The 12,156-nt window shown below is 45.4% G+C and overlaps 1 protein-coding gene across 2 annotated transcripts in view; it reads right to left on the bottom strand.

Moving 5' to 3' along the window:
• Positions 1 to 11,846, bottom strand: part of xrn2 (5'-3' exoribonuclease 2) — a 30,482-nt gene extending 18,636 nt beyond the window's left edge. The window contains exons 1-18 of one of the 2 annotated variants that reach the window (XM_036550354.1): positions 11,638 to 11,846; positions 10,889 to 11,016; positions 10,671 to 10,782; positions 10,025 to 10,136; positions 9,468 to 9,526; positions 9,204 to 9,293; positions 8,564 to 8,636; positions 8,208 to 8,258; positions 7,739 to 7,896; positions 7,571 to 7,645; positions 7,138 to 7,271; positions 6,609 to 6,666; positions 6,333 to 6,440; positions 4,708 to 4,752; positions 3,539 to 3,679; positions 3,020 to 3,070; positions 1,450 to 1,544; positions 115 to 250 (exon numbers count right to left, since the gene is read on the bottom strand). In XM_036550354.1, coding sequence (XP_036406247.1) covers positions 115 to 250; positions 1,450 to 1,544; positions 3,020 to 3,070; positions 3,539 to 3,679; positions 4,708 to 4,752; positions 6,333 to 6,440; positions 6,609 to 6,666; positions 7,138 to 7,271; positions 7,571 to 7,645; positions 7,739 to 7,896; positions 8,208 to 8,258; positions 8,564 to 8,636; positions 9,204 to 9,293; positions 9,468 to 9,526; positions 10,025 to 10,136; positions 10,671 to 10,782; positions 10,889 to 11,016; positions 11,638 to 11,712 — 1,701 coding nt within the window. In that variant the 5' untranslated portion in view covers positions 11,713 to 11,846. The remainder of the gene's footprint in view (positions 1 to 114; positions 251 to 1,449; positions 1,545 to 3,019; positions 3,071 to 3,538; positions 3,680 to 4,707; positions 4,753 to 6,332; positions 6,441 to 6,608; positions 6,667 to 7,137; positions 7,272 to 7,570; positions 7,646 to 7,738; positions 7,897 to 8,207; positions 8,259 to 8,563; positions 8,637 to 9,203; positions 9,294 to 9,467; positions 9,527 to 10,024; positions 10,137 to 10,670; positions 10,783 to 10,888; positions 11,017 to 11,637) is intronic. The other variant, XM_036550355.1, reaches the window with a different exon arrangement.
• Between the last annotated feature and the right edge of the window lie 310 nt (positions 11,847 to 12,156).

Consider the following 12,156-nt stretch of genomic DNA (forward strand, 5'->3'; position numbering starts at 1 on the left):
TGTAATTTTTAAAGTCAGGCGAATACATTTCTTAACTCAAAGGGCTTAAATGTAATCACAGCTGTACTAAAAATACCAAAGCAAAAAAAGCCAGCTATACTATATGTGCACTACCTGGTAGTAGTATCTCAGGACCCAGCACAGGCCCTCCACGTAGGACTTGACCACTTTCTGCCGAAACGTCTCGTCCGTCACGTCCACGTCGAACTTGGTCTTGTAGTAGCGCTGTTTCCAGCCCTCCTCCCACAACCTGGGAAGAAAATATAAAACGCACACAAAACATCGATATTCGGGATGCTAACCGATTACACTAAAACACTCACACAGACAACTGAGAAGGCACAGTGATGACTTGCAATCATCTCCATATACATCTATCAATTCTTGGAATGTGGGGTCAATTCTGATTTCCCTTCTGGGCTGGAGTCCTCACATCTCAACAGAAAATAATCTGCCACCTGAGAGAGACTACAGCACTGTGTCTACACTGGAAGAAGCATTTGGCAGTCAGCTTAAATAGCTATAGCTACAGCAACAGCAGGTGACATTCACAGAAATCTAACATTTCATGGTTACAAAGAGTAAAGTGTGCAATTATAATGTACAAGGCTGCATGGCATCAGCAGTTCAAAAGTTGGCTTTGTGGAAAAGCCAAATGAAAGGCATGCAGGTTGGCTGGCGGCAGCTCTACACCACTCCTGTGTTCCACACAACGTCTAATGATATGACCAAAAGGAATTTTAGACTTCCATATCGTAGATATATTCAGAAAAAAAAACGAATAATCTGTACCATGTGATAATGTACAAGTGACTGTTGTGAAAATTTGCTAGTGGGAGCCACTTATTTTGGTCACAATTGTCCAAGTTAAAAAAAAAAAATGATGTGACTAATGCATTCAAGATGAATTACTACCCTCGAGTCATGGTACTGAAACGTAAAAAGCAAAAGTCATTAAAAATTTAAACCAACAAGAACAGAAAACCGACTGCAGATTTTTCAAATAGTTTTCTTGGTCCTCACATTTCACAAGGTCAGAGAATTGTACTGTAGAAATTCCAGTTCGCCGGTCATGTGCGGGCTGAGGAATGGGCCTCGCTGCTCTCCTGCGACAGAGCCACATTCCTCTCCCGTAATCAAGGATGACCGGCATCCGTCTCCCCAAATCCGCGCCCGGGTCCCGCAGGGGGAGAGCGGGCCCGCCGCAGCGCCACAGGAAAGCCTGCATGAATATTAATTTGCCTGCTTGGATTTAACAGCTTTGGCCGGTGCATCTCGCAGGAATTTGCAGGCAGGATGTGCCGCCTTTGCATATTCATGACGTGCAGGTGGGCGGAGGGGGAGGGCCAGGGGAGACAGAGCGAATCACAGGAGGACTGGAGAGGTGGGCGGCTGCTGGCAGCTCCGCCGTGAAAGCGGCCAATGGGGAGGCTTCTCCGGGGCGGTTACCTGACGTTATCTTCGGGCTCGGGCTCGCTGTCGCTGTCCTCGGCCTTCCTCTTCACACCCCGCCCGTCCAGGCCGTCGCTGGACCCTGTGGGAGTCTGGAGAGGTGGGACAGGAGAGTCAGGGGTCGAGGCCAAACGCTGCCCTCTACTGACCTGAAAATGCAGCACCACGGCCCACCTCGGGTCAAAACTGGCCATTTCTGAAGACTAAAAGCACAACCTCACAGGCTGACACCCCACCACCCATTGCTCTTGCGCTTCTAAATAAGCACAGTTTCTACCTGTATGCCTCAGAGACAGAACCAGGGCCAAACAGAACCAGGAGGAGTTCATTCATGTGGGATGCGCGGACCCTACTTAGCTGGGCTCTGAAACTGAACACGGCTGCCACTGTAGTCTGTGTGTCCAGGCTGTCTGTGTTTCACTTCATCTCCTGTGTGCGCCTCTCACCTGGGCAGTGGCAGTACACTCCGCCTCAGCCAACACGGCCCCGTCAGCGCTGCCTCTCCATTCAGACGTCATTCATGTGCAAATTGCATCGCCAGCCATTGTTCTGAGGCTTTCAGAAATACTTGCCGAATTGTGCGATAATTAAAAGGGCAGAGCTCAGGTTCATGGGATGGAATTAATATCCCCCTTTCAATGGCCGAGACGAGGCATCTGCGTCAATGCGGGAACGCACACACACACACACACACACACACACACACACACACACACACACCAATGCCCTGAATATACACATACGCACAAACAAATTATTCCTGGGCATGAAGTATGTTCATGCAGCCACAACACATTTCAAGGACGTGAGCAATCCGTCTGCAGTGTGGTGGAACAGGGGGCTGTAGGCAGGAGTCTGCAGTGTGGTGGAACAGGGGGCTGTAAGCAGGAGTCTGCTGCCTGCAGTGTGGTGGAACAGGGGGCTGTAGGCAGGAGTCTGCTGCCTGCAGTGTGGTGGAACAGGGGGCTGTAGGCAGGAGTCTGCTGCCTGTAGTGTGGTGGAACAGGGGGCTGTAGGCAGGAGTCTGCAGTGTGGTGGAACAGGGGGCTGTAGGCAGGAGTCTGCAGTGTGGTGGAACAGGGGGCTGTAAGCAGGAGTCTGCTGCCTGCAGTGTGGTGGAACAGGGGGCTGTAAGCAGGAGTCTGCTGCCTGCAGTGTGGTGGAACAGGGGGCTGTAAGCAGGAGTCTGCTGCCTGCAGTGTGGAACAGGGGGCTGTAGGCAGGAGTCTGCTGTCTGCAGTGTGGAACAGGGGGCTGTAAGCAGGAGTCTGCTGCCTGCAGTGTGGAACAGGGGGCTGTAAGCAGGAGTCTGCTGCCTGCAGTGTGGAACAGGGGGCTGTAGGCAGGAGTCTGCTGGCTGGCTGCTAGTTAAAGGAGAATGGGAGGAGTAAAACTGCATGGATTTAGATCATACAGACAGACGAGGGCCTGAGAGAAGGCAGCCAGCACAGAAAGGGGATGACTAAACATCTGCCTCTGTTCAGAGTCTCAAGCAACAGCACAAACACGACTAGGTCTGACATCACTTCCTGTGAGGATTGAGGGATGTGTACAGGTAAACACACACCTGGCTGCCGTTTCCATTCCTCATCATGGCTTTCAGTGACTGAGCAGCATCCTGAAATGGCCCAGAGGAACACACAGAGATGAGCTCTTAAGCAAATAACAGGCTTCTCAAAGGCAGCACCACGGCTGAGCAGTGTAGGGGTTACTGCGCTAGTCTGTGGCCCTCAGTGCTGAGGACTTAAATCCCGGGTTAGAGCGTGAAAGAGTGACAAAAGGCACAGACGAAAAAAAATCCAATGCATCTTTAGTAGCAAAATCTCCTAAATCTGTCTTTTTTGATAATACAAGGAAACATTACAAACAGCTGTATGTTTACAGCAGTACTGATCCAGAGCTCTTTCTCTGGAATCTGAAAAACAATGTTTACAATGCCTTAATTGCTTCATTAATGCAATATTGCTGTTTATTTTAAGGGATCTATACATCTATACAGCAATTCCACTTCTCGGGGAGCAGTACTGCAGCAGGCTGATGGGATGCACCTGCACACCTGAGCGCAGGTGTGTCTGCGGAAGCTCACCCTGTTCTGCTGGTCCCTGCTGTTCATCCTCATGTCGAAGGCGGCGTGCCGCGCGTTGTGGACCGGCTGAGGCCTGTCTCTCCCACCCAGAGCCTGCGGAGCGAACTGCCCTCCCAGCAGGAAGGAGGGCCTCTGTTCTGCCTGGAGGGGTGGAGGACAGCACACTGCTAACAGGCACCTACAGCTCTCCAACACCTGTGCGGCGAGTCATAATCTCTGATGTTAACTGAACTGTCTGTATTCTCATTCTAACTGAACGGTTCCTGGGATCTCTGAAAAAGTAATACAAACCCGTAATTTTGTCCTGAACCTGAGAAATGCATGACAGATTTGTGCCTTAATGTAGGGGTATACAATTCCTGACCATTGGGATGGGCAACAAATAAGTCAATTTAAAGGGTTCCCACCTCTAAAGAGTGTGACAGGATTTAAACTCTTCAAATAAACAAAATTGTTAATTCAAGGAGAGATCAGATGATGGGAAAGCCAGACATCTCCTAGGACTAAGTTTGTGTCTCTGAACCTGTAATGAAAGTTCACTTTCCTTCTGGAGTTCTTCTAAAGCCAAACCAACACCACCCCATAAAAAGGCTGTGTGTCACATTTTACATTTACATTTTTATTCATTTGGCAGACGCTTTTATCCAAAGCGACTTACATAGGTTACAGTTCTTTACAATGTTATCCATTTATACAGCTGGATATTTACTGAGGCAACTGTGGGTTAAGTACCTTGCCCAAGGGTACATCAGCAGTGTCCCAGTGGGGATTGAACCGGCAACCTTTCGGTTACGAGTCCTGCTCCTTAACCACTATGCTACACTGCCGCCTTTACACATAAAAGCTTTGTGTTAGAAACAGACTCTCCATAACAGTGGGGAATAATTTTCAAAGACCCCAGGCTTGTAAACAACAAAACCTGGATTTCCAATGCTTATTCTGGTAGGAGTTATCACAGCACCGATAGCAGTATGAATGAATATTCAATGACTGTCTGGTAAAAGAGAAGACCAGCTCATAACCATTATTCAACAATAAAAAGGGTGGTTGAATACATTTACCTCCAACAACTGAGCATGTTAAACAAAACAGAACTAAATATCTGGAATGCAAATCTGTCCTTAAAAGTAACCACACCGTCATTAGCATCTGCAATCGACTGTACTTACTTTCATCCGCTTCTTCTTCTCCTTCATTCTCCTTTTGAAACTCTCCTGCAAGCAGGGAACAAAACGGCTCTTATAACACCAGCCTACATGCAGAACGGAGCGGAGCTCCATCTGACAGACTGTGAATATAACATGCTGAGCAAATGCGGAAAGAGAGAATTAAGAAAATGCAACTGAACAATGAAACAGGTGATCATAAAAACCAAATATTCCTCAATAAAGGGGCGAAGACACGAGTCATTTCAGCTCCGAAACACACGTTCCTGAAGTAGGTCTCCTCTCCTTAATAAACATGAAAGGCTGCTGTTAACAGTAATCCACATGGGAAGCGAGGCACTAAGGGCCCCGTTTTAACAATGTAAACCGAATGGCATCTAACAGCGTACCAAGGTCAAGCACAGGTCAAGAGAGGTGGGGCCAGTGCAGTGGTGACAGCATAAGCAGCAGGCATTCTGGGAAATGTGGTTCAATGAGTGAGGAAGCAGTCACCCAGTAAATGCACGCCAACACGTTACCTTTAAATGTGCCCAACCACCCATGCCATCAAGTATGCATGTTTTACTACAATTATGCTCTCTGTCATATTATTCCGTTTGTAATAAAAATGAACTTTAAAGTTCTAACTATAGAATCAATTTGAACAAACTAAGTAACTTGGATACAAACTACTAAAATATTCAAAATCTGTATTAATTTACTTGTTTAACCTTTAATCTACCAGTTAGGGACAAATGAGAACCAATTCTCTCAAAGTAGGGACCTGAGGGAAGGGTTTGCTGCATTATTAAAGAGTCAGATTCAGCCAGGATACCAGTGAACACACCATTTGTTGCAGTAAGCCCTATAGATCTTTACTGGCCGCAGAGTCAGGACCTTGGTTTTAACTTCTCATCTGTAAGACGATCTCCTACAGCACAGTGTCCCCATCGTCGCACCGGGGCATTGGTTTCCTGTACAAAGGGAAGACTGCCCCCTGCTGGACCTACAACACCACTTCCAGCAGCGACCTGATTTTTACAGGTCCTCCACCCGAGCGCTAAGCAAACCCGCCCCAGCTTAGCTTCAGCCATCAGGCAGGAGAGAACTGCAGCGTGGCTAAATTCAGATTATGCTGCTATGCATCAGACACCTTTTACTTAACCTATTTAGACTAAGCGAGAGCAGGCTTAGGGGTGATTTAACTGAGGTATTTAAATTTATAAAAGGAATCGACAAGATTAACTATAATAGATTCTTTAGGGTGAGTTCAGTCTGTAAAACAAGAGGACATAAATGGAAACTAGTTAAGAGTCAGTTCCGCACTGATATAAGGAAATATTATTTTACACAAAGAGTTATCAATACATGGAATAGGTTAGCAGGTCATGCAGCTGAGGCAGAGACCCTTGTGTTCAAGTCTAGACTTGATGCAGTTTTGGATACTCTTTAATTAAGAAATGGCGAGCTTAGTTAGGCCGAATGGCCTGTTCTCATCATCATATGTTCTTATACTTACGTTAACTATCATGTTCAAGAGCTGCACTTTAAGCACAAAGTGTGCTTTACAGGTGATTAGTTTACTGAAGCTTAGGCAGAGACAACTGCTGAATAACACATCAGTCAGGCTAACAGATGTAGCTTCTTGCCTCGTCCTCTTTGCGCTTCTTGAAAATGTTGTCTTCAGCCACTCCAACCGCCTGCATTATCAGCTCCACCCGCTCCAGGTTGACGAAGCCGCTCTCTGTGAGGTAGCCCTGCAGGGAGGAGAGTGAGAGTAAGCCAAAACCACTGACCAGCCAAAAGCAGCTCCACTTGCACAGGCCTGTACAAAGGGACATGGTCAGTATTAAGCGTTTGCAAATGACAGTATTACAGCATTCCCTTACAGTGAGATAAAGCATCTGCATGCTCCACACACTTACCCCAGTCTTGTGCACAACGTCTTTATAGATGTTGACTAGTCGGTCAATGGCCCCCTCTCTACAGAAAACACATACAGCATCTTAAATTATCAACATAAACCCCCTTTCTGATGTCAAACAAAACAACCAGAGACCAGCATAGTGGAAAGTAGCATAGTGGCAAGGTGCAGGGCTCATAATCGAAAGGTTGCTGGTTCGATTCCACTCTAGGGCACTGCTGTTGTACCTTTGGACAAGGTACTTAACTCACAACTGCCTCTATAAATATCCAGCTGTATAAATGGATAAAACTGTAACCTATACAAGTCGCTCTGGATAGGAGTGTCTGAAAAATGACAGTAACGCAGTGTAACCTAAAATCAAGTCACCCAATCCACTCGAGCCACTTTCTTTACTGTATCTGGGGAGGACTACTAAAATAAAGCCTCTAAAACAAAGTCTCTAAAATAAAGCGCAAACTGCTGTGTTGATCACATAAAAAAAAAAAAAAGAGGCTGACCTTCTCTGAGTCTCGCCTCAGCTCACCCACCTGATTTCCAAGGACGGCAAGTGAGGCAGGAAGTCATTTCCCACAAAGAAGCACATGAAGACCCAGTCATCAACGCTCCTTTCAAAGTCAAAGGGGAACGGCAGGCTGGCCATTGTGAGCTCTCTCTCAAGGTACTGCGTTCAGAGGAGGACAGAGGAGTCACACTTTGCGAGACACAAAGAGAACAAAGACTTTCCCCGCTGTTCAGACATGCCTTTGTATGAGAGTCACACAGAAAAGAACAGCGCATCCTTCAGTGATAACCTTCAGCTTCACAGAGACTACAGACCCTGTGTGAGACCTACCCTACAGGCTGATACTGTTCACTCGCAGCCTGTGAGTTTTCAATCCCATTTCTGATCACACTTATCTCCTGCCGGTTAAAATGTGCCTGGAACAGGAGTGTATCGGTCAGAAGGAGCAGGACACACACCTCTCGTAACACAGACAGGCGGATGAATATGAACTCCTGCTCGGAGGAGGGAGGGGAGTCTGCAAACTGATCGTGCTGTGGAGAGAACAGAACTCTGTGAGGTCACTGCGTCTGGGCTGCAGAGGTACTCAGAGGCCCGTTGAGCTTCCCCGACCACAAAGGTGGTACCTCTCCCCGCTTCTCCCTGGCCACGCCCTCGCAGTCTTTGATCTCGTGACCCAACTGCCCACAGAGGGCACAGGGCCTGGGCTTGTTGGGCTTGAACTCCTCACGTATGATGGTGAAGTTGGGCTCGTGTGTGGCCAGTCCCAACATGATCAGATCGGCTGAAAGAGGGGCAACAAAACGACATAAAACACACTTCACACAGGACATTAACTTATTTCATCAACCAGACTAAATTCCAAATTCAAAACAGATTCAATGGCACCTAACATTAACAGAAGTATATTTCTTGAACAAATGTTCTCCAAAATATGGATGTGTGGATATGTCTTTAACATGAAGAATACATTTAGTTTGGCCTTTAGAGAATGAACTGCATGCCGGTGACACATAAAAACAAATGTAAATTAAAACAAAGACACTTGATCGCGATTAGATATCTGAAGCGCATGCTGTACCAGTCAGAACTTACCATCAGCTCCACAAAGGCAGTGATGTGTGTTGGGGTCATGGTTGGGTTGAGCTGAGAAAAGAGTGACACTACAGTTAGCAAAACTCCTGTGATGCCCAGAAACACCCACCTGCTCAAAACACACAGCTGGAAGACTATCGGGTCAACTTGTAATTCCAGATACAGATGACTTTTTTTAACATCATACACTCACACAGATCCCATGCACAATAAACAGAATGTGCAAATATCCAAAGTGCATTACAGACGAGCTGGCTAAACATCAACAAAAACCTGAGAGTGTAGAGAAAGGGAATTTACATTTAAGACTGGCCTGTCACCAGAAAAAGTATAGATTTAAAATGGATTCAGCATACCTCGCTGCCTCCTGATGTAGTCCATGATTTTATGCTCACCCTCACCAGGAACACTGGCATCTGACAAGATGACCTGGAGCAAATAGCACACTGGTTCTTAAGATACAGTACCGGTCAAAAAGTTTGGCCATACCTACTCATAGTAAAAAAAAAAAAAAAGCCTTCCATTTTCCACATTTTAGAATAATAGTAAAGACATCAGAACTATGAAATAACACAAATGGAAATGTACAGTGACCAAAAGGGTGTTTTAAAAAAAAATTAAAACTAATATTTCAGACTCAAAATAGCCAAATACTGTTTTCAATTCAATTTTGCAGGAAAGAAATTCATACATCAGCCATCAACTTCACTGTTTATATTTGTCAAAGAAACAAATCTCAAGCATCTTTAAGCATAAGTCTTTAGATCAAAATGTCTTTGATTACATGCTTCCCACTCCCTTAATCTGATGTGCCCAAACTTTTGACCTGGAGTAAACAGCACACTGGTGCTTAATACAGTCAGAAATATAAACCATTTGATGAGTCCTATAACAGAAGATTTGATCAAACTACTGGCTTCTGCAAACACAGATACTAAAGGACTGCAAGGCAGACACTGCCGGCATCGGAAACGAAGACATTTTTGTTAAATGTACCGAAATGTTGCGCCATCCTGGATCATTGCTTAGTCTGTCAGCAACGTAGTACCTCAGACACTTAGCCAGGTTGTCCATGAACTCTGTGCCCTGGAATGAAAAACAATGACAGTTCTTAGGGAAAAAAAGATCTAACAAGTCCATATCCGTATCAAATAAAACACTAAGCAAATTTATCCACTGCAAGTTGCAAAAACACAGCTTCAAAATGTTCCAGCAGAGGAAATTAGTTTTGTAAGACCATACATTGTGGTATTCACTTACTGGAGTGATACAATTGCTGTCAAATCTCTCCTTAATCTCTTCTGGTGGCAGATATCCTCCTGGAAACAGCAAAAAAAGACATGTGAAATCTGTACAGATACAGATGAGAAAATAAAGATCTTTTACTATGTGTGGAATAGCAGTGTAGCATAGCGGTGAGGAGTAGGGCTCACACCCAATAGCTTTCATTTTCAATTTCCCTTGGCCTAGGTAATTAACCTAAAATTGGTTAAGTAAAATATCCAGCTGTGTAGAAACATGTTGATGTAGAAACTAATCTATGCAGGTCAATCTAGATAAAGAGAACATGAGACACTTTTGAGTAATATAGCTGTTATATTCCAACTTGATCACAGTTAAGAGTGACCACATCTTAACGAACAGCTAAGTTACTGCTGCTTTAAAAAAATGTTTTTTTTTGTTTTGAGGCAATCTTGATTGTAAACATGCGCCATGACAAATAAAAACCGATTTGATTCAGTCAACATCCAAAGTAAATGAGCCGAGTTCCATTTGGGATTGCCGCCAGCACCAATGAGGCCACACTGGATGTGTACCTCTCTGGATGACCTCTTCTCTGACTCGCTGTTTCTCCTCCGTCAGCTCCACCCCCTCCTTGGAAGCGCGGAAACGCCTGGACCGCTGCTGGTTCATTTTGGCACGAGGGGCCTGAAAGCAAAGGACCGCTCTCAGTCTGTGCGTACAGCACACCCACGCAGATTTACTGCAGCACACACAGTTTACTTCATTATCTCCACTGCGCATGTCCAGCAAAGCATCTCTTATCTTAACACCAAATTCTGAATAATTCATTCAGAAAAATTAAATTAGGAGAAAATCGGAAACTATGGAAATGCCTCCACCTGTTGCCAAATAAATGAATACAACCCATTACAGTGCAAAGTCAACAGTTGTTTCCAGTTAGGTTGGTATTTTCGGTATGGAACTCTGACAAACGGAGGTTTGAATTTCGGGGGGGGGGGGGGGGGGGGTCTCCACAGAGGGCAGAAACAAGAAGAATCCATCCTTCCTGTTATGCTTGAGGAACACATGCAATCTGGTTTCGGTCAGAGGCCTCGATGTAAAACATGTATTAACAAGGAGCATGCTTAACAATGTTACTTTATCACGTAACAAGTGTTTCGATACAGAGGCCGCTGCCATCCAATTAAGACGAAAAAGAAAATAAAAAGTTCCACTTACAACTCCATCTATGGCCATGTAGAGGACTCTTCTCGGGCGAACGATATTGAACAAACGGTCAATATATTCAAAAATAGCCACCATCATTTCATCCTCGTTCTTCGGAGCAGGTCTGTGGATGGTGGTGATAGTATTAGCCATGTGTGTGACGGCGCTGATCTTACAAGAGCCATCAGATGCAGATAAACGGATTCCGGTCGCGAGTAAGCTATACTCACTTGTCCTCTGGGTGTGTGCAAGGATGGATGATTCCGTTCATGTCCAAGTACAAATTGTCGAACTCGACTTCATTCGGATTCGGTTTGCTGGTGTCGATCGGTACACGAACCCCATTGCACTCCTTTGCCTGCGGAAGAAATGAGACATTGTTCAGCTGGCCAGCTGGAGTGGGATCAAGAAGTTACCCCCAAAGGCAACTTAGCTCCTCGCAGATTCATTTATTTCTGCACGAAAACAGCCTTTCTTAAAAAAATCACAAACCATGGCGGTCAGTTTTTTTAAACAGTACGCTTGACGGCTTTAACGTTTGATAAACGGAGTAAACATTTGTCTCAGTGGACCAACGTTAGTTTCACTGAAACTAGCTAGCTACTTACGCAGCGAAGTTCAAAACCGCTAGTTACCTTGCTAGTCAGAGAGAAACTTCAGGTGATATGTATAAGGTAAATCGTATATAACATGCGCCAGAACGGAGCGACTACTGACTCGCTACTTCACTGCCCACATTTCCCACAGAAAGCACGTTAGCCAGCTAGCGTGCAGCCAGGTAAACCGTACAAAACTATCCTGCGGCAGGCAGCATCAGCTCGCTAGATGACTTGTTAGCAAAGAGCTGAGCTATCGTACTAATGTTACCTTGCTAATTTCTAGAATGAGGTTAAGTAACGGACTGCAGGACGTGAGAAGCCCTGGCAGCCGTGCGTGCGGCCTGGCTGTACGCCACCCTCCGCTGTTTACAGCCGCTCACCTTCTCCTCCACACAGTGAACAATTATCGAGGAATACTTCCTGCTAAGCCAACGAAAAAACGCTGGGACTCCCATCTTCCATTAAAACAGAACACGACAGTAAATCAAAGGTGTTTCTTTAAAAAATGTGCTCGGTTAAAAAAAACAACGATACAAACGTTGCTGGCTTCTTTCCTTACGGTGCGCTGTTCCGCGAGTGCACCATACACTTCCGGGTCACTCGGGGAACGCGATGAATTGTGGGTAGTTGTTACGTCACCCCCGCCCCCCGTCTCGAGCGCAATCATACAACCTCTTGCGCAGGAAGAAACGTAATTACCCCACAGGTGGTACAGCAGCGGAGCGTGTAGTAAATGATCCAAATTATGGTTAGAATTAAAAATGAATAAAAATGTTTGGAATACAATGCCAAATCATATCATTACATTGGAATAGTATATTTGAATAAGTGTTCGCATCTTTCTGAGGTGACTTTATGCGATGCGAAAGTTTCCACACATTAATTAAAGCAATCGTTCA

Source organism: Megalops cyprinoides, chromosome 17, assembly GCF_013368585.1.
Source record: "Megalops cyprinoides isolate fMegCyp1 chromosome 17, fMegCyp1.pri, whole genome shotgun sequence".
NCBI lineage: Eukaryota > Metazoa > Chordata > Actinopteri > Elopiformes > Megalopidae > Megalops > Megalops cyprinoides.